This window comes from Halichoerus grypus, chromosome 5 (assembly GCF_964656455.1).
Source record: "Halichoerus grypus chromosome 5, mHalGry1.hap1.1, whole genome shotgun sequence".
Classification (NCBI taxonomy): Eukaryota; Metazoa; Chordata; class Mammalia; order Carnivora; family Phocidae; genus Halichoerus; species Halichoerus grypus.
In genome coordinates this window covers 123,588,145-123,614,001 of record NC_135716.1, presented here as the reverse complement: position 1 = coordinate 123,614,001, position 25,857 = coordinate 123,588,145, and the positions used below count along the sequence as shown (strand labels likewise).

The 25,857-nt window shown below is 37.3% G+C and overlaps 1 protein-coding gene across 1 annotated transcript; it reads left to right on the top strand.

Moving 5' to 3' along the window:
- Positions 1–966: 966 nt before the first annotated feature.
- On the top strand, positions 967–20,916 carry IFI44L (interferon induced protein 44 like). Its single transcript, XM_078072857.1, has 7 exons — positions 967–1,053; positions 3,809–3,933; positions 4,814–4,862; positions 5,596–5,791; positions 11,644–11,815; positions 19,393–19,493; positions 19,794–20,916. Exons 2-7 carry the CDS (start codon positions 3,870–3,872, stop codon positions 19,956–19,958), a joined length of 747 nt encoding a protein of 248 aa, XP_077928983.1. The 5' UTR covers positions 967–1,053; positions 3,809–3,869; the 3' UTR covers positions 19,959–20,916.
- Positions 20,917–25,857: the final 4,941 nt, after the last annotated feature.

Here is a 25,857-nt window from a genome sequence, read left to right as displayed (position 1 = left end):
TGTCTCTTTGTCTAAATTGTGTAAAAACTGCCTGCCTTTGTCATTTCTTCGGGTCTCAATTTTATTATTGGGCCTCCATGTACATATCCTAAAACTTTGTTTTTTCCTTTTGTTAATCTGTCTCATGTCAGTTTAATTCCTAAACCAGCTGGAAAAACCTTGGAGGGAAGAAGGAAATTTCTTCCTGCCCTACAACTTCGTGTCTCAGTCTAAACTTTGATTTGCTAGCTTTTACTAGTGCCCTAAGACTGGGTGAGTCCACTGTCATCCTGGTCCCAGGGGATCTGGTTTTTACCCCTTTTGTAGCCGTAGGACATGAATATAACTATCTGTGTGCCTGACGGTCTCCCTGAGCACACAGCATGTGATGTGAGGGCAGTGTTTTATCTTACTCAGCATTATCCTTCCCCAGGGTCTAAGCCCGTGTTGAATGATTGAATGTGTAAATGGGAAATGAAGCTGTGCACTGTCTTATAAATGAATTCAGGAAAAGTCAAATCCTCATCTGTTTGTTCCCATGCAGAAAGACTTGGTTTTAAATACCAGCCAGTGCTGGTATTTAGTTTGGCCAAAGTCACCTAATGTCCTTAAGTTTCGTTTGCATACTTTGAGAAATAAACATACTAAGAGTGATTACTGTATGAGATTGTTTCCAGAAGAAATGAGGAAAATGCATACTGTTGCACAGTGCCAAGTCCATAGTTAAATGTAAAGAAATGTTAGCTATTCGTTTTAGTGCAGTTTTTTATTAATTGCCATTTCATGCATGCCTACATATGGGCTACAGAGGGGACCAAGGATCTTTCTCATGGCAGAAATTTGGCAGAAATCTTTTTTTTTTCCTTTTCGTTTTCTCTCTTTGTTTCTAGCAAGGTAAAAGAAAATGACCGCATGCTGTGTGCTGATTACTGCTTTGAGTTTCACTTCCCTTTCTTTCAAACAGGAAGCCACAAATCTCAGCAGAATCTTCCAGTCTCCAAACTGGGGCTGCTGGATACATGAAACAGAACAGCTAACCCCACATGTAAGCTCAATCCAACTCTTAAAAAACAGGTAAGTGACTTTTTGCCATCCAATGTTTCCTAGCTGTGTGTAAAGAAAATTGCTTGTTTGCCTTTCTTTGAAAAAGAATTTCAGAGGAAACTTGCTGCTAATGATCATAATTTCCCCTTGAATTTGTTTTGTTTTTAATGAATATTTCAAACACAGGAACTCCAGAGAGTAAGTAACTCCAGTGTAATCTTACTCAGTTCTATCAGATTTTTTAAAATGGCTTGCTTTATCAAATTGGAATCGTTTTTTACCCCTGAAAAACAAAAGCATTACAGATAATGTTGAAGTTTTCTGTGAATCTCTCCTACATTTCTTTCTCTTCCCTTCCTTACCCCTAGGGAAATATTATCCAGACTTTGGGATAAAATATTGTTTTGCTGGTTTTTATGCTTTTGCTGTATATAACATATGTATCTAAACGTGATCTCGAGTATAGCTTTAACAGTTTATTTTTATTTTTTTTATTTTTAAGAGATTTTTTATTTATTTATTTGACACAGAGAGAGATAGAGAGAGACAGTGAGAGAGGGAACACAAGCAGGGGAAGTCGGAGACGGAGAAGCAGGCTCCCTGCTGAGCAGGGAGCCCGATGTGGGGCTCGATCCCAGGACCCTGGGACCATGACCTGAGCTGAAGGCAGACGCTTAATGACTGAGCCACCCAGGTGCCCCAACAGTTTATTTAAATAATATCATACTAAGTGTATCATTCTCAACTTGCTTTTTTCCACTCAAGATTAATTTTTTGAGCTTTATCAATGTTGATACAAATAGGTCTAGTTCAGTCACTTCAATGCTCTATAGTATTTCATTGTGTGAAAATGCCAAAATTTGTACATGCAATCTTCTAATGTCATCCTAAACAATGCTGCTATGAATGTACTTGTTGCCCAAAATGATGTGTGTCTCAAAATAATGTGAATATTATTGAATCTCCATATCCGGGTCAACTTGGTATTGCTGGACTTTTGTTTGATGTGAAATGATATCTCATTCTTTAATTTACAGTTCTCTGTTTCTAGAATGGTTGAACATTTTTTGTATGTTTATAATTCATTTGAGTTACCTCGTCTGTGAATGTCTTCTTCATATACTTTGACTGCTTTTCCATTAGAGACAGTTTTTCCATTAGATGTGAGACACACACACACACACACACACACACACACACACACACACAGAGTAATATTACTCAGCCATAAAAAAGGATGAGCTCTTGCCATTTGGGACAACATGGATGGATCTCGAGGGGATTATGATAAGTGAAATAAGTCAGAAAGAAAAATGCCATCTGATTTCTCTTACATGTGGAATCTAAAAAACAAAACAAATGAATAAACAGTATGGTTTATTTCTGTGTTCTGCTTTTTCTCTTGGTTTTCTATCCTTTTGTTTCATTTCCTTTCTTGTGTTTATGATGAATATGAGTCACTGAATATAAAAAAAATTGAACCTAGAAAGATGTTCTCTTCGTCTAAACAAGATCTGTTTTGCATCTGCCATGCAGCTGGGGGCAAAAGCAAACTTCATTTATACTAACCCAATCATAGACTGAAATTACTTAGGAGATGGAGTTAAGTCTGTCCATTTCCAGTCCACCCTTCCTTCTTCCCTGTAGCTCTTCAGAATCCTTGCCCACGGGGGCGCCTTGGTGGCTCAGTTAAGCAACTGCCTTCAGCTCAGCTCAAGATCCTGGAGTCCTGGGATTGAGCCCTCCCACCCCCACCCCCCAAGTTGTCAGGCTCCCTGCTCAGTGAGCGGGGGGTCTGCTTCTCCCTCCCCCTCTGCTTCTCCCCCCAGCTTGTGTTCTCTTTCTGGCTTGCTAACTCTCTCTCTCTCCTTGCCCACGGCCTTAGAGGAGGGTTGCCAAGGCATCCTCTTTGCTGCGCTCTATTCACCTAGCTCTGGGAGTCCAGCAAAAGTTTTGCCCAATATCTCAGCATCTCTGGCACCTCTTCTAAAGCTAACAGATGCTCCTCAGAGAAATGTGCTCCCAAATGCCAAGCTTACCTCTCAGTGTTCATTTCTTTTCCAAATCTTAGCCCTCCAATGCTTTCAAATACATGTATTTACAGTGCACCCTGTGTTCTCATTTTTCTCATTGAAAGAATTGGCATGATGGCTCATGGATTATTCTGCTGCTGTAGGACCTCGATGTCTGTTAACTCCTTTCATGTATCAGTTTCTTTCTTTGGGAACCGTTTCTGTATAAATTCCTTTCTCCTACCTTCTACTTCATGGGTTGGCCAACTATGGTCTGTGTGACACCAACCTGTTTTGATAAAAAAGGCTTTATTGGAACACAGTCATGCCCATTTGTTCATATATTGTCTCCGTTTTTGTGTCACATTGGCAAAGTTGCGTAATTACGGCAGGGACCATATGGCCCACAAAGCCTAAAATATTTACTCTCTGTCATTAAGAAAAGAGTTTGCTGATCGCTGTTCTGATTTATTAATTTTACTTTATTCTTTACCTAGGCTTCCATTTACTTTGTCTACTGACTTTAAAAAATGTAATGGTATTTTCTATTTCTAAATTATCTATTTTTTTATAGGTACCTACTATTGTTCCATTTATATATATATATATATATATATTTTTTTTTTTTTTTGCCTTGTGTATAAACAAATAACATGTTTTAATTGGGCCAGAGGAAAAAAAAATAACATGGTAAAGCTAGAAGCAGAATTCTGTGCTTTAAACCACTATTATATACTAACTAGCCTCTCAATCTATTATTGTTTTTCTATCAGATACAGAACAATGGCAGTGACAACCAGATTGACATAGAGTGAGGAGAAAGGTCTGCAGAAGATGCTTGGGAATGTGTCCTTGAGACTTCTTTATAAGTCTAGTGTCCATGACAGTAACATTCCTGGTATGCTTGATAGGTGCACTTGTCAGGGACCTACTGTTACCATAATTTACTTTAATATAAAGACTACTTTTGTGGTCTTTATGCTTGGGCATTATCCTGAAATGTCTGACTATTTAAAAAGGCCTGATCCCTCCTTCTGTTTTTCATTTCAAAAGAATAATGCAACTGAAATGACAACTGCAGTTTTAGAAACAGAAACAAAAATTGCTTCTGGATAACTGGTATTTTATTCCTTTACCCAAGAGATGTTGTCTGTAGATCCAGGCAAAACCAGACTTTCTAGGATGCTTCATTAAGCAAAGCTTTAGGAGTATATATCCCGTCTGACATTAAGTATTTGGAATGTGAAGTTTTTTGAGTTGAAAGTATGTTAAATTAGATAATCCTACATTCTGATTCTAGTCTTTCTTTGTGTTTGTGGTCATAATTTAGCTGCAAGAATAAGGAAAAATGAGAGGAACATCAGATTTCATGCCATCAAATTTCTCTTTCATAAACTTCAAAATGAAACCTAGGAAGCATAAAAGTTATGAGGTATTACTCAGAAAGTATAGGCAGCTTTGAACAAAATAGGTTGAGGAGAAGTGGAGACATGGAGAGGGAGAGCCAGTGAGGGCGGGGTTTATGTTGGCACAATGACCCCTTTTGGGTCAGCTCTAGGATCTGTAGGCCTAGTTATATGAGAGTTTCCAGAGCGAGTTACTGTGCAGGGAGGTTAATTTTCCCTTCTCTTCGCATCATGTTGCCAACCCTAACTCCCAACTGGACAGCTCAGCCCTGGTTTATATAAGCAGACTCTTTGCCTCATTTAGAAGGTAGACTTGGGCATATTTAGCCAGGCAAGTTAAAAAGCTTATTATGCTATGTTTATTTCCTACAGGAATTGAGGATGATATGAACTACATAAGCCAGATAACAAGAGCCACGAAGTAAGTTAGGTTCTTGGACTATCTATTACTCATTTTATTTAGAACACTTCTATAAATGGCATTGGAAATGAAATAGTAAAATAAAAATCATATAACTTGGAGTGATAAAAATGAGTTACAATGTTACTTATGTAATACCTTCGAGGCAATTATGGCAACAACAGAGACAAAATCACTACCAACTGTGAACCTTTAAAAATCTACCAGGCAATAGTTTGGCTTTATGTTTCTCTTTGGACTTGCTAGATTCAAAGTTTTCCAGACAGAAAAGTCTAGACGACTATTTCAGATAATTCGTCCAAAGCCTTTCCCTGAGAATAAAGTTTTTGGGGGAATTTCAGTAAGTTTTAAAAACAAAGCCCCCTTTCCCCAATTTATAGATAAATATCTGTTTTGCATATATTTTATTTCTCCTTAATATAATATTATTACTGAAATAATACTCATCTTCATTGTTACTGCTATTTGTTAGATTTGTGTGGTCTAAGGCTCGTAGTTTAACAATGATTTGGTTGCTGGTTAATGTTTCTTTATTCGGATATAGATAAACGCATTTTCTTCAAGCACAAAATGCATAGCCTTAGACCATTTCAAATCAATGATAGATGTTAATGCCAAGATAATAAGTAATTAAAACATACTTTTAAAGGGAAGGAAAGAAGCAGCAGAATCGTACTGTTCCTATGGAAATTTGGCTCTTGTCTTTAAGTACCTACCACATGTTATTTGACAGGCACAGAAATCCACTTCTAGCCGAACTCAGAGCCTACAAGCCCTGTGTAGACTTTATTTCAGAAGTTCGTATTCTCTTGCTGGGTCCATCTGGGTCTGGAAAGTCTAGTTTTATCAATTCAGTGAAGTCTGTTTTCCGAGGCCGGGTGACTCACCAAGCCACAGTGACGTCTGATGTCACCAGCATTACTGGACAGGTAAGTTATTTAAAGATTTCCTGAGGATTTTGTTTTATCAATTACAATGATCAGGTTTGTTCATTTCTTTGCCATTTTCTCTTAGAACATTAACCTCCTCCTGATCTACAAGCAATTAAATGCTAAATCAAATGTAAAAAAGGAGTAAAATTTGATTCAGAATTCCCTCCGTTGAGTTGTGTTTCACTTTCCATTTTTATGCATGCAAGAAGCGGTTATATGAAGAATGTTTTTTGGCACTTGTAAAAAAAAAACAAAACAGCACTAAAATTTTAAAAATTTTGTGGAAATCTTTGTCCATTATATTAGAAGTCTGTTTTTACTTATGTCCCACATGCTTTTACCTGGATTGAAATTCTTTTCTTTTTTTTTGTAATAAAATAATGAAAATTATGTATTATAACATTTTTCCATTTTACAAGACCATTTTATAAGAAATGATTGTGAAAAGCAAGACAGCAATTCACTTTGGTGGGTCAACCTTCAAAGGGTAAATTTATCAGTGGTCCTACAAACACTATCTTATTTGTAAACAAATGTAAGTACTAATACCATTTTTAAAACTGTTACTCTAGAGCTACAAATTACTGTGTAAAAACTTTCTTTCCTTCTACGCTTGTCAATGTTACACAATCAAATAAAAAAATTAAGGGGAATGAATAGAACATTTCATCATCAAGCTGTATTTTTCTGTGATTGCTACAAGCAAATATTGTTATCTTCTGATTGGAAATATGCGTGCACTGTCAATGCAAAATTTAGCATAAGACAGTAATGGTTCATTTTAGTTTTGTGTCACATTTAATAACTGAAAACATTTTCTAAGACTTTCAAGAATCACATCTTATTTCTTGATGTTGGCTAGATTCTATCTATTTGACTGACTTTATTTTGGTATATTAGCCTAGTCTCAGAAGCCAAAGCAAGGTACCGCAATGGCACTTCAATACACTAAGCATTGATTGAAATGTTTCTATTTGTGAAATATTGTGTTGGCAATAAAGACCTAAATACAAATGAGAGCTGGTCTTTTTACTCAAGGATTTCAGTGTAGGTAATAAACAAATAAGTACTATTCAATGTGATAGGTGCTGTAATGGAGGTACTCATCAGGACAGGCTCTGTCTCCCTCCTTTTCATGTTGAAAGCTCCAAAGACATTGCTCTAAGAGAAGATGTAGATCCTTAAGTCCAAATGAAATGCAAATACTACTATATAAACTGAAGGAATACAAGACAGAATATTTGTCAGGGAAACAGAGTATTTTATTTCATTTCTCAGAGACCCTTCCCTTTGAAGAATTAAATTTTTTTTTAAAAGATTTTATTTATTTATTTGACAGAGAAAGAGAGCACAAACAGGGGGAGCGGCAGAGGGAGAGGGAGAAGCAGGCTCCCCCACTGAGCAGGGAGCCCGACGTGGGGCTTGGGGCTCGATCCCAGGACCGTGGGATCAGGACCTGAGCTGAAGGCAGATGCTTAACCGACTGAGCCACCCAGGCACCCCTGAAGAATTAAATTTATGAAGTAAACAGATTAATAAAAACTATGAATGTGCCTATTGATCTTGAAATTTTACAGTGCACTTTAAGTGTGTAACTCTACTGCTTCAGTGTAAGTCCTTTCAGGTGGAGGCACCAGTAAGTCCTGTTCATTTAGATCAAAATATCTAATGGGATTGCTCCTGGGCATTGGACTTAGGGACCAATGGGAACTTTTGACTCCAGTACAGATTACAATAGGTCGTAGAGGGGTTCTCAGCTGCCTAGTGTGGAATGGGAGATTTGTGATTCAAGTGTTGTCTGGTATCACTGAGAAGTACTTCTCTTTGTGAATCTTCCTAAGTGTTCCATAGTTATGCCTCTGTGGAAGTATATTTGACCAATAAAAATTTTTCAGAGTTCTGAAAAAAAGTGGAGCTTCTCAAAGTGAGGTTTGTAGACCCCCAAGAGTCCCTGAGGGCATTTTAGGGGATCTATGAGTTTAAAATTATTTGTGTAATAATGCTTAGATGGCTTTGCTTTTTCTAGAGTATTGGCATTTGAACTGATCATACACATGTAGTTTTATTTGTTGGGTGGTACCTTAGCATGAATCAAGCAATGGCACCAAGCTCTATTAGTAATCGCTATATACGTTCCTAGCACTTGCAGTAAAAAAAATGCTAGTTTCATTTAAGAATGTAATTGATGACTAAGTAACACCATTGATTTTATTTAAACTCAACTTTTTATTATTTTATATATATTTTTTGTGTGATGAAATGGGAAATACAAAGGGTTTCTAAGGCATATCAAGATATGGTGGTTGTCAAGAAAAGACACTGGTGCGATTGAGTTGTGAGCTGAACTTTTTTCATGTAACATCCTTTATAAATGAGAAGACAATTGACAGACTTGATTATTCATACTTAGGTATTCGGTAGACATTTATGGACAATGCACAAAATGAGCATATCACTACAAGAAAAACAACGAACCAGCAATGTTTGTTGCCAATGATAACATCTGAGCTTTTAAGAAAACAAAAATTAGAACTTTGGGAAACTTGGATCCACCACTTTGAGCTTCATAACTTCTGAATACTTAAAAACTTACCTGATGAGATTAATGGTGCTAGTAACAAATATGATGTTTTAATATTGTGTGGTGAAATGTGCCAATATTTGGAAGATCTTATCTAGATCCAATATTTTCAAATGACCAAATGCATTGGGTTTGTAAGTCATGCATGGATAAAAAACATATTCAAAGCATAAGATAGATCAATGAATTAAAAAAAAAAAAAAAAGATAGATCAATGAATTTAATGTAGCTGAGTATGAAAATGTCACAGATCCTAGCTAACCTTTGGAGAAATTATCACTTATTGAGCTTTGATGCATTATTAATGAGGAATATCCACAATTCTCTGAAAGCTGTTAAATTAAATACTCTCTCCTTTTCCTACTACTATATATATGTGAGGCTAGATTTTCTTCATATACTTCAACCAAAATGATATATCACAACAGATTGAATTCAGAGGCAGATATGAGAATCCTGCCATCTTCTATTAATCCGGACAGTAAAGAGAATTGCAAAAAGTAAATTGATCCTGTTCTTTTTAATATTTTTTTTGGAAATAATTTTTTCATAAAAATGTCCCTTAGGTTAACATTGCAATAGATTCATAATTGTATTTTAAAATGATTTAAGAAATATTTAAATTTTTAAAAAAAATTTTTAGTATGTTAAATATCAATAGATATAACCTACATACATAAAATATCTTTGAGATTCTCAATAATTTTTAAGAATATCAGGTGATCCTGAGACCAAAATGTTTGAGGACCACAGTGTTAAAATATTAGCCACTTTCTGTTCTTCCTTTTGTCATGTCTTGAATGCTAGTTGAAGAATGAATTTTTACCTTTGATATACTTTGTTTTATAGTATAGGATATATCCTATTAAAGATGGGAAAGATGGCAAATATCTGCCACTTAGGTTGTGTGACTCCATGGGGCTACATGAGAAAGAAGGAGTAGGTTTGTGTGTGGATGACATACCCTACATCTTAAAAGGCTGCGTGCCAGACAGATAATCAGGTAAGAATTCTCCAATCTCTAAAACATTTAAAATCAGTTTCATCAATTATTTTTGTTAAGTTTTTACCCCATAAGGCAGTTTCAACTGTCATAAGGTGTTTTCAACATCAACCAACACTACTCTGCTTTAAATGAGTAAGTATTCATATAAGTAAAGTAGAGTAACTTATTTTCTACAGCATTAAGAAAGAAAGCCTGGGGTGCCTGGCTGGCTCAGTCGGTAGAACGTGTGATTCTTGAACTCAGGGTCATGAGTTTGAGCGCCACACTGGGCGTGGAGATAACTTAAAAAAAATAAGGTGATCTCAAAAGAAAAAAAAAAAGAAAGAAAGAAAAGAAAAGAAATACAGCCAAAAGGCAGTATTTTACTCATACAGATCCCAGAAAAAGGACAGGAGGGGATTGTGTTTATTTCACTCTTTATTGTAAAATAGATAGGAAAGTAATAGTTCAATCTCATGCACTTTTTTGATCAATTAGACAAGATCTTGGAACAATTAACCACTTTTTATTGAAGTGTGATATTATTATACTGTAAGTACTTAGGTTTCACTACTTAAATGCTACCTAAATACCTACATCCAAAGGTTGGCTCTGCCACTAGCTAGACGTGCACCTGTAAGCAAGTAACATACTTGTCTCCGTAAGTCTTCCTTTTTTATGTGTGAAATGTAGGTAATAATAATGTCCATTTCATAGGGCACCTGAGAAGATAAACGAGATGATGTACTTTACATTCTCAAAAGGTCAACCATTATTATTCCCTTTCTTTTAGGCATTGGGTATAATACAATCAGCCTCAATTCCTGAACAGTGGCTTCCATTGCCTCTCAGTTGTGCTTGATCGGAAACCTTAACTATGTACTCAGATACTAAAAAGCCATGATTAAAACCTAATTTGTGCCAGATACTTTGCTAGTTACTGGAAACACAGAGTTGACTAAGAACACAATTCTTATCCTCACAGTCTAAGGAGACATAAGATACAGGGAGGTGGAACAGAGCAGAGAGATGGGAGAAATCGTGAGCCTGTGAAAACCTTCATTTTTCACAACAGAGAGGCAGTCAATTCAGTCCAACATTGAAACATATGGGTAAAAAATAATGAATGTAGCCCTTTACTATATTTTTAATTTTTTGAGATTTTATTTATTTATTTGACAGAAAGAGAGTGCACAAGCAGGGTGACAGGCAGGCAGAGGGAGAGGGAGAAGCAGGCTTCCCGCTGAGCAGGGAGCCCGATGCGGGACTTGATCCCAGGACCCTGAGATCATGACCTGAGCCGAAGGCAGGTGCTTAACCAACTGAGCCACCCAGCTGCCTCCCCCCACCTCTGCCCCTTTACTGTATTTTAAATCTATTTTCTCAATCCTAGCAAGATTATTGTTCTGTGGTAAGGAGATACTAACTTAAAATTTGGTATTTCTTCTGTTTCATTTTCATTTCTTTTTCTTCTGTGAAATTAAAGAAATTATAGTATTTTATTTAAAAATGCATTTTCAATATATTTTCCCCTCTCCTTTTTTCTCTATCCATTAGTCCATTTGAGTACACAAAATGTTTAGAGAGAAGTCTTAAATGATGTGTAATCAATGTCAATGGTAGTTTCTTTCTTTCTTTCTTTCTTTCTTTCTTTCTTTCTTTCTTTCTTTCTTTCTTTCTTTCTTTCTTTCTTTCTTTCTTTCTTTCTTTCTTTCTTTCTTCTTTCTTTCTTTCTTCCTTTCTTCTTTTCTGGAGACTGGGATTTGAAATTAGCTTTTTAAACATTGTACTTTCCTGAAATATTTCCATTATGGATAATGTAAAGTATGTGTAATTCTCATTTTCACCAGTGCAATGAAGTGGTTTTTCTATAAGAAAGATATAATATTGGGGCACCTGGGTGGCTCAGTCGGTTAAGCGTCTGCCTTCGGCTCAGGTCATGATCCCAGGGTTCTGGGATCGAGCCTCGCATAGGGCTCCCTGCTTGGCGGGAAGCCTGCTTCTCCCTCTCCCACTCCCCCTGCTTGTGTTCCCTCTCTCGCTGTCTCTCTCTCTGCCAAATAAATAAATAAAAAATCTTAAAAAAAAAAAAAGAAAGATATAATATTACACTCATAGTGGAGAGGAGGTATGGAAGGGTACTACTAATTACCCTGGGGGAAGAGTGGCTAGAGGGAGGACAGTTTCGGGTTGGAGGTTAGTGGTAGTCACATTTGAAGCATGAATGTGTCTTAAAGAACTCAGCAAAGACTCTCTAAATATTATCTTATGTTTCTGTAACAGTTGAGCCCCAGTAAACCAATTACGCCCAATCATCCTACCTTCATCAGCTCTCCATCACTGAAGGACAGGATTCACTGTGTGGCTTATGTCTTAGATATCAACTCTATCAATGATCTCTCCTCTAAGATGGTGGCAAAGTTCAAACAAGTTCAAAAAGAAGTCTTGAGCTGTGGTGAGTCTCATTGTCCTTATCAAAAAACTTTTATTTTGAAATAATTACAGATTCACAGGAAGTTGCAAAGAGAGTTCAGAGAGGTCCTATGGACCCTTCACCCAATTTCCTGAGTCCCACGTTAGTTGGTGGCAATAGGAGACAGAGATCATTCACATATTTTGTTGTCACATGTGATTTTCAAGTGGCTTGGTATGATAGTCACCTCTCCACATTATGTGACCTGACGAGGAAGATCAAAACCAGAAAATTGACACTGTTATAATGTGTGCGTGTAGCTCTGTATTGTTTTATCACGTGTAGAATTCAAAGTAGTGAGTGGGTCTGCCTCACTTACAGTCTAGGTGCTTTTCAGTCTGTTGCTTTCTCACTGGATCTCAGCGACTGGGTTTGTGTAGGAGCCCTTTAGGATCAGGATCCCTGTTCTTTATAGTTCTATGATTCTCTTGCTCTTAATCCCCATTGATTTTCAAAACCAGACATTTTGGGGCTTGTCTTTTTGGTGCCAGCCCCCAGGGTTGGGGTGCCTGATGTTGGGCACAATCTCTTCATTCCTTGAGAAAGAGTTCATATTTTTTTGAATCCCATCTGATTGTGGGGTCACTGCATCTGGAGTGGGGTCCTGGGTAAGACAGTGTCTCTGCCTCTCATACCCTTCTGGATGCACTGCTTTTGTTTTTTCCTGTGGAGGTGCTATTCATCTAGTTGTCAGGTCCTTTTCAGAGGAAAATTATTCCATATGTAGTTGTAAATTTGTTGTGTCTGTAGGCGGAGGTGGGTTCACAGTTTTCCTATGCTGCCATCTTCAATTCCCCCTGCATGGGAATTTTAGAATTACTTTGCTTATTTCTACAAAAAAATTTTGATTGGATATTAATAGTAATTACATTAAGCACATATATACATTTTGGGAGAATTGACATCTTTACTCTGTTGAGTTCTTCTAATCCATGAACATAATATGTCCATCCATTCTTTTAGATCTTCAATTTCTTTCAACAGTGCTCCACAGTTTTTAACATTCAAGTCCTATGCATATTTTACTAGATTTATACCTAAGTGTTTAATTTTTAAAAATGGTATCATATTTGTAATTTTGGTTTCCAAATGCTTATTGCTGGTACATCAATTTACAATAGAATTTTGTATGTAGATCTTGTTTCATGTGATCTTGCTGAACTCACTTATGAGTTCTAGGAAAGTTTTTTTTTTTTTTTTATTCCTTGGGATTTTCATGCCATTTTAAATAGGGATAATTTACTCCTTCTTTTTAATCTGCATGCCTTTTATTTCCTTTTCCTGTCATATTGTTCTGGCTAGAAGTTCCAGTACTATGTTGAATAATAGTGGTGAGAGCACATACCCTTGTGGTGTTTCTGATCTTAGGGGGAAAGTATTCAGTGTTTCACCATTACAAAGATAGCTATAGGTTTTTTTTTACAGTTGTTCTTTGTCAGTTTGAGGAAGTTCTTTATTCTTAGTTCTCTGAGAGTTGTTTCCTTATCATGAATGGGTATTGGATTTTATCAAATAGTTTTTCCCCACAGTTTGATATAATCATGAAATTGATCTTTGCCTTCTTAATATGGTGGATTACATTGATTTTTTTTGTTTTTTGTTTGGATTACATTGATTTTTGAATCTCGAGCCAGCCTTGTCTCTTTAGAATAAAACCCATGTAATCATGATATATAATTCTTTTCACATATTACTGAATCTTATTGATAATAGTTTATTAAAAATATTTTTATCTGTATTTATGAGGGATATTGAGCTGTAGTGTAGTTTTTTTTTTTTTTTTCCTGCTGTTGTCAGGTTTTGGTGTCAGGGTAACACTGGCTTCATAAAATGAGCTGGGAAGAGTTCCTCTTCCATTTTCTTTTTTTTTTTTTTAAAGATTTTATTTATTTATTTGAGAGAGAATGAGATAGAGAGAGAGCATGAGAGGGGGGAGGGTCAGAGGGAGAAGCAGACTCCCTGCCGAGCAGGGAGCCCGATGCGGGACTCGATCGCGGAACTCCAGGATCATGACCTGAGCTGAAGGCAGTCGTTTAACCAACTGAGCCACCCAGGCGTCCCCCTCTTCCATTTTCTTGAAGGGATTGTGAAGAATTGGTGTTAATTTCTCTTAAAATCCGTGGTAGAGTTTTTCAATGAAATCATCTAGAGTGGAGATTTATTTTTCAGGGTTTTTAATACCAAAAATTTAATTTTCAAATAGTTAGCAAGCTATTAAAATAATCTGTTTCATATTAGGTGAGTTGGGATAGTTTGTAATTTTTAGTTCAGTCTATTCCGTCTAAGTTGTCAAATTTATGTGTGTAGAATTGTTCATAGCATTTCCTTATTATTTTTTTCTGTCTGTGGGGTCTGTAGGGATATCCCCTGTGTCCTTCATCATACTGGTGATTTATGTCTTTTCTTTTGTTTCTCTTTGTCACTATTTCTAAAGGTTTGTCAATTTTATTAGTCTTTTCAAGGAACCATGTTTTTGTTTCATTGATACTTTAAATTGTTCTCCTGTTTTCAGTTTGTTCATTGATTTCTGCTCTTTAGGATTTCTTTCATCTTCTTGATTTGGATATAATTTGCCTTCTTTTTCCTACGTTTTTGAGGGGAGGGACTTAGATTGTTGATTTTGGACTTTTTCTCTTTTCTATTATAAGCATTGAGTGCTACAGATTTTTCTGTAAACACTTCTTTAGTTAGGTACACAAATTTTGATATGTTGTATCTTTATTATCTTCCAGTTTAATGTATTTTTTATTTCCCTTGAAACTTCCTTTATGACTCATGAATTATTTAGAATGTACTGTTTAGTTTTTAAGTGCTTGGAGTTTTTCTTGTTACCATTCTGTTATTGACTTACAGTTTGATCCATTATGGTCAAAGGACACACTCTGATTTAAATTCTTTAAATTGTTTTTGAAGCTAAATTATGGCTTAGTCTATAGTATATTTTGGTAAATGTCCCATGGGTACTTGAAAATTATGTGTATGTTCTACAAATGTTGATTAGGTAGGTTTTCTTGGTTTTTGATATGGCAACTGATTCTTGATTATACCTTTAATATTTTGGGTATTATACTATGAGACCCTGGATCTTATTTATTTATTTTTCTTTTTAAAAAAAGATTTTATTTATTTGAGAGAGAGAGCACAAGGTGGGGGAGGGAGAGGGACAAGCAGACTCCACATCAAGTGCAGAGACCAACTCGGGGCTCCATCTGAAGACCCTGAGACCATGACCCAAGCCAAAATCAAGAGTTGGGTGCTCAACCGACTGAGCCACCCAGGTGCCCCTGGATCTTATTTAAATCTTGTGTTTTAGCAGACCTCTTATTACACTGTGCTTGTGGAAGTACAAGTACAGGTTCCCCATTAGGCCTTGGTTGACACCTCTGGGGGAAAGCAAACTTTGTTATTGCTCCCCATATCATCTTCACTGATACCAAAGGAGGCTAGGAGTCTCCTTAAAGCTGGGGGAATGGTGATTAAAGTTTCACGTTTTCAGTTGGCCTCCTTGGACCCTGGTAAGGAGGGAGGGACACCCTATTGCTGATGGTGGGGATGGATGTCCAGGATCCCCAAGGAGCTTCCATTGATACCATCAACAGGGACCTAGCACAGTGCAGGTATAAAAGTCCTGGCTCCCTACCCATTCTTCTATGATACTGTCCTGGCAGAGTGTGGAGGATAGAGAAGGGAAGAGACTTCTGTGGATGGGACTGAGGCTCTTTCATGGTGTTTGGCTGGGATAGTGTGGCTCTTGTGTGAAAGTTTTCTATCTTGCTAGGTTGCTCTTTTTCTCATGCTTGGCAAGAGACAACAGACTTCCTGCCTTCTCCTTCCTTCCCTTCCCTCCCCCCTTCCCTTTCTTCTCCCTTCCCCTTTTGTTCCTTTCTTTCCTTTTCCTTTCACCAGCTCCAATTGGCTTTCCCTAGTGGTGCACTTCTCCAGCAGCCAATATAGGATTTATGGAGTTAAAAGAAAACCTAGAGACCTCACCGCCATATTGTGATTGTAATAATGAACTAGCAAAACAAGAAATTAAGAAAATAGTCTTTTACAATTACATCAAAAAGAATAAAATATCTAGGAATAAATTGAACCAAGGAGGTGAGAGACATGCATACTGAAAACTATAAGACATTAATGCAAGAAATTGAAGAAGACACAAATAAATAGAAAGATATTCTGTACTTAGGGACTGGAAGAATTCATATTAAGGTGCATATACTCTCCAAAGCAATGTACAGATTCAATGCTATCTTTATCAAAATTCCAATGGCATTTTTTTACAGAAATAGAATGAACAATCCTAAAATTTGTATGGAACCACAAAAGACCCCAAATAGCCAAAGCAATCTCGAGAAAGAAGAACAAAGCTGGAAGCATCATGCTCCCTGATTTCAAAGTCTATTACAAAGTCATAGTGATTTTTAAAGTATGGTATTAACATAAAAATGGATACATTGATCAAGAGAACAGAATAGAGAGCCCTGAAATAAATCCACACATTTTGGTCAATTAATTTATGGCAAAGGGCCCAATAATATATACAGTGGGGAAAGACAATCTCTTCAATAAATGATGTTGGGGAAACTGGACAGCCACATGCAAAAGAATAAGACTCAACCGCTATCTTACACCATACACAAAAATTAACTCAAAATGGATTAAAGTCTTGAATGTTAGACCTGGAATCATAAAACTCCTAAAAGAAAACATAGGTGGTAAGCTCCTTGCTGTAGGTCTTGGAGATGATTTATTGAATCTGACATCAAAAGTAAAAGCAACAAAAAAAAGCAAAAATAAACAAATGGAACTGCAGCAACCTAAAAAGCTTCTGCACAGCAAAGGCAACCATCAACAAAATAGAAAGGCAGCCTACTGACTGGAAGAAAATATTTGCAAATCATATAACTGATAAGAGATTGATATCTAAAATATATAAAGGGGCGCCTGGGTGGCTCAGTTAAGCATCCAACTCTTGATTTTGGCTCAGGTCATGACTCAGGGTCCTGGGATAGAGCTTCAAGTTGGTCTCTGTGCTCAGCAGGGAGTCTACTTGAGGATTCTCTCTCCCCCTCTTTCTCTGCCCCTCTTCCGCACTTCGCTCTCCCTCCTTATAATAAATAAATTAATCTTTAAAAAATAAAACATATAAGAATTCATACCAGTCAAAAACAAAACAAAACATAAAAACAATCTAATTAAAAATGGGCAGAAAATGAGTAAACAGCTTTCCAAAGAACACATACCAGAAGGCCATCAGGTACCTGAAAAGATGCTCAACATCATTAATCATCAAGGAAATGCTAAATAAAACCACAATGAGGTATCATATCACACCTGCTAGAACGGCTGTTATCAAAAAGACAAGAAATAACAAGTATTGGTGAGGATGTGGTAAAAAGGGAATGCTTGTACACCATTAGTGGGTATATAAATTGGTGTAGTCATTACGGAAAATAGCACAGACATTCCTTAAAAAATTAAAAATAGAATTACCATACAATCCAGCAATTCTACTTCTGGGCATTTATTCATGGCCACTCCCCATGAAATGAAAACTCTAACTCAAAAAAATATATGCACTCCCCCACCATGTTCATTGCAGCACTATTTACAATGGCCAAGATATAAAAACAACCTAACTGTCCATCAATGGATGAATGGATAAAGAAGATGGAGTGTACACACACACACACAGGAATATTATTCAGTCATAAAAAAGAATGAAACCTTGCCATTTGCAACAACATTGGTGGACCTCGAGGGCATTATGCTATGTGTAATAAGTCAGAGAAAGATGAACACTGTATGATCTCTCCTATATGTGAAACGTTTAAAAGAAAAAAACAACAAGCTCATAGATACAGAGAACAGATCAGTGGTTGCCAGAGGTGGAGGTTTGGGGGTGGGAGAAATAGGTGATGGATGAAGGTGGTCAAAAGGTAAAAAGACATTTAAAAAAGAGAATTGTTCGGTCATTTATACTCTAGAGCCTTTTGTTTAGTATATCAATAGGAATACCACTGGATACAGAAAGCTGTGCGGCTTAATGTACAGAGGATTGTCTTAGTGACTAAGTAAATCTAGATTTTTTAATAGTCGTAGTTTAATCTTGAGAAAGTTAACTTAAGTGCACTGAACTTTAGTCTCCTATATATTGGGAATAAGTTCTGAATCTAAATATTGTAATAAACATTAGATGTACTCAATGTAAGTATATAAGCATATACAGATCTACTTCAATTTACAGTGGGCTTATTGTAACTTGAAAATGTGTTTAATACACCTAACCTACCAACATTGTAGCTTAGCGTAGCCTATCTTAAACATGCTGGGAACACATACATTAGCCTGTAGCTGGAAAAATCATGTAACGCAAAGCCTATTTTATAATAAAGTGTCGAGTATCTCATGTAATTTATTGAATGCTATAGTAAAAATGAGAAAGAGAATGGTTGTATGGTACGGAATGGTTGTAAGTTTATGTTGTTTGCCCTGTGGTCACGCAGCTGACTGAGAAATACCATACTGCCTATCGCTAGCCCCAGAAAAGATCAAAATTCAAAATTTGGAAGTATGGTTTATACCGAATTCATAATGCTTTTGCACCATTGTGAGGTCAAAAAATCTGACATTGAACCATGCGAAGTCAGGGACTGTCTGTATAAGCATGTAACAGCTCTGAAATTGTGGTGGGTTTAGGATAAGACTGAGTTACAAAGTGCTAAGGTTTGAAATGATGTTTTTCAAGGACATCTGGCCACACCCCATGCTGGGTGGCAAGGCTTTGTTCATCTAACTGGGCTGATTTAGAGCCTCTAAGAAGACATTGCATTAATTCTGAAAGAGAAGAATTCCATTTTAGCAGAAGTTGAAAAGAAATTATATGTGTCGATTGAGAACTGCCTTCTATACAAACCAGGTTTTATTTAATTGGCCAACCTTGCTAGTTCTTCCTCTGGGACTTGGATGAAAGGAAGATGATAAAAGCAACCATTTAGTAATAGGGATCACAAACACAAGATTTATGTAAAGGGAAAATACTAAAAGCTCTGGTAAAGAAGTCTCTCAGGGGTATCCTTGAATGGCATTTGGAAATCTCAGTTTTATATTTTTTTCTGGGGAAGCATTTGTTAGTAAAGCAGAACTTTGATTCGTTTAGAAGCCAACTGGGAGAGGACAAGAGGTCCTTAGTAGAACTGTGAAATCAGTGTGCTTTGCTTTTACAAATACACATAACCTTCCTCAATTTCTGCGGTTCTTTTTCAGTCCTTAGTGTCCAGCAACCACTTTCCCCCTGCTCCCCCTGATCACTTTAAAACACACTATTTGGAATAGTAGATGATTGTAATGCAGTGTGAATTTAGTTGCATTTAGAAATGATCTCTCATGCTGGAAGAAAAAGATCATTTCCCCTATTAGCAGAACTTCAGGTTCCATACTGACATTTACTAGGGTTATTTCATTCTTTAGGAGAGCTGCTTTCACTCATACTTAATTACCGTGTTGAAACCTTGCTGTTTATGATACAAAAGACCTGATTTATCTCTTTGATATAGGTACAGCATGTGTCCTCTTGCTTACTAAAGCGACCAATTGCAGTGAATTTCTTCAGGACAACTTTTTAAACATGGATAAACCTATGACTTCCCAAAGCCAGGTAAAGAATAGATTTCTAACTAGGCATTATTGTAATAGTGTTATAGTGTGTATGTGTGTGTGTGTGTGTGTGTGTGTGCGTGCGTGCGCACTCATACTACATATTCACAGGTAAATGAAGACACGGATCAATTGCTTGGTTAATTCAAGTTTATGTCCCACTTTAAAACAATATTTACATTATAATTATATTCAGAAGAGAACTACTTATCAAGCTATTGCTTTTTCAGTTTCTTTCTTGAATTATATTTGAATTCAGTCAATTTTCAGATATGAATTATGCTTATTAATTTTTCCACAGATAATGCATGTCAGCAAAATGCTAAATGTTCCTATTTATAATACCTTTGTGGTTGAAAATTATACATCAGAGTGGGAGCTGGACCCTTTAAAGGACACTCAGATCCTCTTTGTGCTGAGGCAGATGTTACGGGTAGCAGAGGACTTCTTTGAGGATTTGCCTTGAGGAAACAGGTGATCTGGCCCCTTTATGCCCCTCTCATAAAGCATGGTGCTTTGTGAAAATCCCAGAGTTCTACCTCACTGGATGGCTGATGCCCATCAGCTTGCTCTAGACCTGACAGCCATGTTAGGATATGTGCTTTGTTTCTATTTTTTTATTTTGTTTTCAGACAAAATTGTAGGAATGTTCCAGCTCTCCATGTTACATCAGTTGCCTTGGTTCTGATACTTGGCCCAATCCTGGATTGGCAGGCCCCGATGAGAGTCAGTCTCTGCTGACAGCCTCCTTATGACTTCTGCTTTCATTCATGTTTTGCCTTTGGTCCCTGACAGCATCTAACTGATGGTTTCTTCTAGGATCAGTCATACCTCAAGCTCAAAGGTCAACCCTGAGCAGTGGTGGGCCAAGATATGCCCTACCGCAAACCGCCATTTGAGATTTTAATTTCTGTGACATTTTTCTCAACCTTCCCAGCAAAATTGACTATCCCCTTACTTATTTGTCTTTAGCACTTTATTTAGAACTCTATGTGAGTACTAATACTTTGAATAACAATTTAAAAATGGTTACATGGATATCCAATTCCCTAGATTGTGAGTTCTTTAAGAAGCAGGGTTTGGATTTTACATACCGTTGTATTAACAGAACTTAGCACAGCGCCTGATAGCGAGCAAGCATGCCTGCCATTATGCATCCCTCCCAACTTTCCCAGACTGATAACATGTACTGAAAATTTTTCTCCTTATAGAAGGGAAGACTGGAAGAGAATGAAATGCTGGAGAGAAGAAATGAACATAGAGGAGGGAGAATGTTTCACTTATCTCTGGATGAAGATATGAATTTAAACTAATTAAAAAGAACAAATATTTCTTAAGGACTTACATGTTATTTCTGTGAAAATACAAAGTTTCTTCCCTTAATGAACCCATACCTGATTTTCATTAATTGAATTCCAAACCATCCTAGCCATGTCTCTCAAGTAGAGTGATCAAATGAGGTTACAAGTGCAAGTCAATAAGAAGGTTATCTTATACAAGTGCCCCCAAATGATTTTAAATTCCTCTGGGTAGCTGTAGAAGTTAGGACCATTAATAATAAAAAAAAAGAATTTCAGAAGATAAGTTTTAGGTTTTCCCCCTACAACCCTAACTTTCTTCTCCCAATTTCTTAGTATTTTTCAAGTGAATATGCTTTGGTTCAATAGTTATCTATATTAAAGCCATCTAATGTACTTTTAGTCAGAATTATTGTCTTCTTTGGGAAGCCCTGGGTATGATGAGGGCAAGAATTCCTTAGGGATAGTTATGGAAAAAGAACTATTTCCTAAAGCAAAGCTACAGGTAAAGCTGTGCTCCAATGAATGTTCAGGAGCCATGATTCAGTGGAAGAGATGGGTGGGGTCTTTAAAAGAAAGGAGTAGAATGGTCACAGATACTGAAGAGTAGAGCCAGAAGTAGATATTGGAAACAAAAGTAGAGTTCCTGCCAGGATGATTATGAAATGGATGTAGGGAGCAACAAGTCCAAAAAGTAAGATGTGTTTGTCTCCATGTAATCCACGATAAAAACAAGCCACAACCATTGTTGATTAGAAGACTGAAGGTGATTGAAGACCCACCACTGTGCTTCACCTCCTATAAGGGCCATAACTCATCAATCTCCAGGTGGAGTCAGCAAAAATCTGGGCAGAGTAAGGTTTTGCTAGATGCCAAATTAGATTCAAGGTGGAACTTCTTTACTCTGTTTGAAGGGGTAGTGTAGAATACCCTCATGCAGGAGATGGAGACCTCGAAAGGAAGAGGAGTAATGGAGAGATCAAGAGAGAGAAACAATGAGGGACTGTCCAGGTGAATCAATACCATTTGAGAGTATAAATATTGAGACTAAGTTTCCCTTTTTGTATTACAAAGGACAGTGTTAGGTAAAGGATGTCACAATTCCTAATCCTCTAATGCTGTACTACTTTGGGAATAATTAAACATCTAATGGAGTTAAATGTATATTTGGGGTTTAGGCTGGAAAGGATTGGTGAGGGGTGCCTCAAAAAGGGAGAGACTTCTCTTTTATCTGGGAAAGGGCCTTTCCTGACTTTGAGGATTCTGCTGATCTTTCTTTACCATCCTAACAGTAGGACTTACCACTTTGCCACACTTTAGAGGCCATCCAGGATTTTTGAAAGTTTACATAATTTAAATTTGAGCTAGAAGTACAGTCCAGCCAAAGTCACTATTTTTTAGCGAAACAGTGCTAAGGGACATAGTGGATAAAGCAGAAATGTAGTGGGAGGTAGAATATCACCTAAAGTGAGAGGGATGTTGTAGACAATTTAAGCATCAGTACTAGAGACTTTGTGTGGTGGGTGGGTGGGTGGGGTGGGCTGTGGCACTAAAAAGTGACTGTTTTGAATTTAAGTGTGTCTATTGACAGAGGAATGGATAAAGAAAATTTGGTATATACATTTACACACACACACACACACACACACACACACACACACACACTGGAATATTATTCCGCCATAAAAAGGAAATTCTGCTATTTGAGACAACATGGATGGACCTTGGGGGCATATGCTAAGGGAAATAAGTCAGAGAAAGACAAATACTGCATGATCTCACTTATATGTGAAATCTTAGAAAGCCAAACTCATAGAAACAGAGTAGAATGATGGTTGCCAGGGGCTGAGGGGTGAAGGGAATGGGGTGATGTTGGTTGAAGGGTACAAATATCCAGTTATAAGATGAAAATGTCCTGGGAATTTAATGTACAACATGGTGACTGTAGTTAACAATGCAGTATTACATATTCGAAAGTTGCTAGGAGAGTAGATCCTAAATGTTCTCACTGCATGTACAAAAAAGGTAATTATTTGAGGTAATGGATGTGTTAACTAACCTTATGGTGCTAACCATTTTGCAATATATACATGTGTCAAATCATTGCATTGAATACCTTAAACTTACACAATTTTATATATCAATTATATCTTTTTGTTTGTTTTTTTTCTGGGGATTTTTATTTATTTATTTGGGTATTAAAATCCACTGGTTCTTGAGTAACACATGAAGTCTGAAAACAATCAACTTTCTTGAGCCTTATTTATTTATTTTTATTTTTATTTTAAGTAATTTTTTTTGGTAGTTTCAAGTTTTCATTTGAATTCCAGTTAGTTAACATATAGTGTACGATGAGTTTCAGGAGTAGGATTTAGTGATTCATCACTTACATATAACACCCAGTGATCATCACAACAAGTGCCCTTCTACTCCCCATCACCCATTTAACCCGTCCCCCCGCCCACCTCCTCTCCAGCAACCATCAGTTCTCTGTAGGTAAGAGTCTGTTTGTATCAATTATATCTTAATAAAGCTGGAAAAAAAATAAAGTCAAAGTGGCTATTTCTGACAAAAGTTTGTAGTATTGTACAAATTCAGCCAGCATCCACCTATTTAATAAAATACTGAGAGGAGTATTATGGTGGGTGATATGTAAGTCTGTGTCTTTTTTAGAAAGCTAAATTTAAAGATTATATGTTGCTTTTTCATAAAAAATCCAAGTTCATGTTGAATAAAACAAAATTGATTGAGAGACTCAAGACAGCGCCCAGATGCTTCAGAGACCAGCTGACGAGTAATCATCTTGAAGTGACCAAACTCAATCTGATGCTAAAGTAGTTACTTGATAGCACAGCTGATTGAAGTCTTCATTGGTGTTGTAAAAGCTGGGAGAATTTGGAAGTTCCCAAATCCCATCCCAAATGTGGTGAGTCTCTGGGCCAATTTATAGAGAGCAGATTTAAGTAGATCTGATTTTTGCCATCAATCTGAGCAAGATGGAAACTTGCATACTAGCTGCAAATCTTTGCAAAATCTTGTTCTGAGTTGGAGAAAATGCAGACCACTGGGGTCAACCAGACAATGGAATTAGGATTATGGCCAATATCCAGTTGCATGTCCCCCACTGCTTTCCCAACACAGCTCACACAATGGATTTGAGCTGTTCTAGACTCCAGGATAGAAATGACAGTGGAAGCAAAACTGCAGGTAGAGATTGTAGGAATGGGGGTGGAGATGGCAAAGAAGAAGAACAAGCTATGTTAAATAATGGTGTGTAAATATAATTGTCAAAGTTATTAAAACAATTGATTTCTTTTGAGAGAGAGAGAGAATGCGCATGCACAAGCAGGGAGGAGGGGGAGGGGCCAAAGGAGAGGGGGAGAGAGAGAGAGAGAGAGAGAGAGAGAGAATCATAAGTAGGCTCCATGCCCTGCGTGGAGCCCCATGTGGGGCTTCATCTCACCACCCTGAGATCATGACCTGAGCCGAAATCAAGCCTCGGACAACTAACCAACTGAACCACCCAGGCGCCCTCCAACACAGGTTTTTAGATGGGACCTATCACACCTCTGAGCTCATGTGAGGGGCTGGTGTCTTCCAAAAGCTCAAGGAAGGGAGAGCTGGGAATATTAATTTCTGGAAGGTGCTTGTTTATTCAAATGCTACCATTTATGAGCAAGGGCTACCTGAATTATTGGATTATTTGTGTGTGTAGAGGAATGAGAGGCAGGTTTGAAACTGTGTCTTCAATGCCAATTCTACGGGCTCTCTTAGAAGAAGATGAGCTAAGTACAGCCTACCAAATGATCTCTTCTACCATCTCCATGTCTTGTTTCTTTATTATTAAGGAGCTAAGGCTTTTTTATTTCCATTCCATTGATGATACAAGCAATTCGTCAAACATGAAGATTCCTGGTTTCCTTAGTGAAGTGACGGCTGTTTGCCGAGCGATGTCAGGCCCTCCTGCTTCAGTCTGAGTTCTTGAGATGGTCTGCAAAATGAGAAAGAATCTCCTGCTCTTTTAAGTCAGGGAACAGTGGGAGGACCTGACCATGGCAGGGCGTGCAGATGGTGGTGACATGGTCCTCAACACTTGCTGATCTCCAAAAGCCTTCTGTTTTACCTCAGTTGATTCTCTGTTTGGGATCGCGGCTCCTCTGTCATAGCTTGTCAGAAATCTGTGGGTTTTTGCTGAAATCGGCCTGACCCCCAGCAGCACAGAAAACAGAGGACCCTGATGAGAGTAAGTTGATAGCAGAGAAGTGGATGAATTTGAGGCATGTGTCCTGGAGTTGGAATTGACAGCAGTTTTTTTGTATTTCGACATACAGAAACTGATTGAATTTTTCTTTAAAGAAGTCACTTAAAAATCTAGTGAGCTGTGAGGTTTTCTTCTCTCTGACTTCAATTCTTTGATTCTCCTAATATTTTTATTTGACTCGACTGTGAAAATTTAACTGGTTCAGTTCCCGTTCCCTGGCAGGAGGAGGCTGGCACTCTGCCACGGGTTAACTTTTTACTACAGTTCAGTCTCCTTTTCTCGGAGTCCCTGAACCCTGGAGGTTGCTGAAGAAATTTATGTGCCTATTTCTGTGTCTGCTTAGCTGTCCAGACAGAGCAGCTACACTCAGCCTCAGTCCTTGTACAGGTTCTACAAACAGGTAAGTGACTTGCTGCTTTCCACTTTTCCTAGGCACTTGCAAATAGTAGTCTTCCTTTTTAATTAAAAAAAAATCATTTAGAATGAAAAACTAGTTAATGATTTTTTATGCTATCTGCTCATCCTCTCTTTACTCATCTTATGTGTAATGTAGAGTAAGTAAGAGGCACAAATGCAAGCTTTGTGACAGTATATGTTCCCTGTTTTTCAATATTTAATGGAAAATATATTTGATTTTCTGCTAGATTGAGAAGCATGGCAGTGACACCTCGTTTGACGGGGATGCAAGAAAAGAAGCTGCAAAATTATTTTGGAGGAAAATAATTTACCCTTCTCTATAAACCTAGTGTCCATGAATTCTCTGGACATCATTTGGACAGAAATGCTGTGACCAAGGGCCTACTGTG

Excerpts from the sequence above, each read along its gene's own strand:
- IFI44L (XM_078072857.1), top strand. The coding sequence starts at position 3,870 with ATGCTTGGGAATGTGTCCTTGAGACTTCTTTATAAGTCTAGTGTCCAT. Across the intron at positions 3,934-4,813 it reads CCATGACAGTAACATTCCTG|GAATTGAGGATGATATGAAC; the intron begins GTATGCTTGATA and ends TATTTCCTACAG. Across the intron at positions 4,863-5,595 it reads CAGATAACAAGAGCCACGAA|GCACAGAAATCCACTTCTAG; the intron begins GTAAGTTAGGTT and ends GTTATTTGACAG.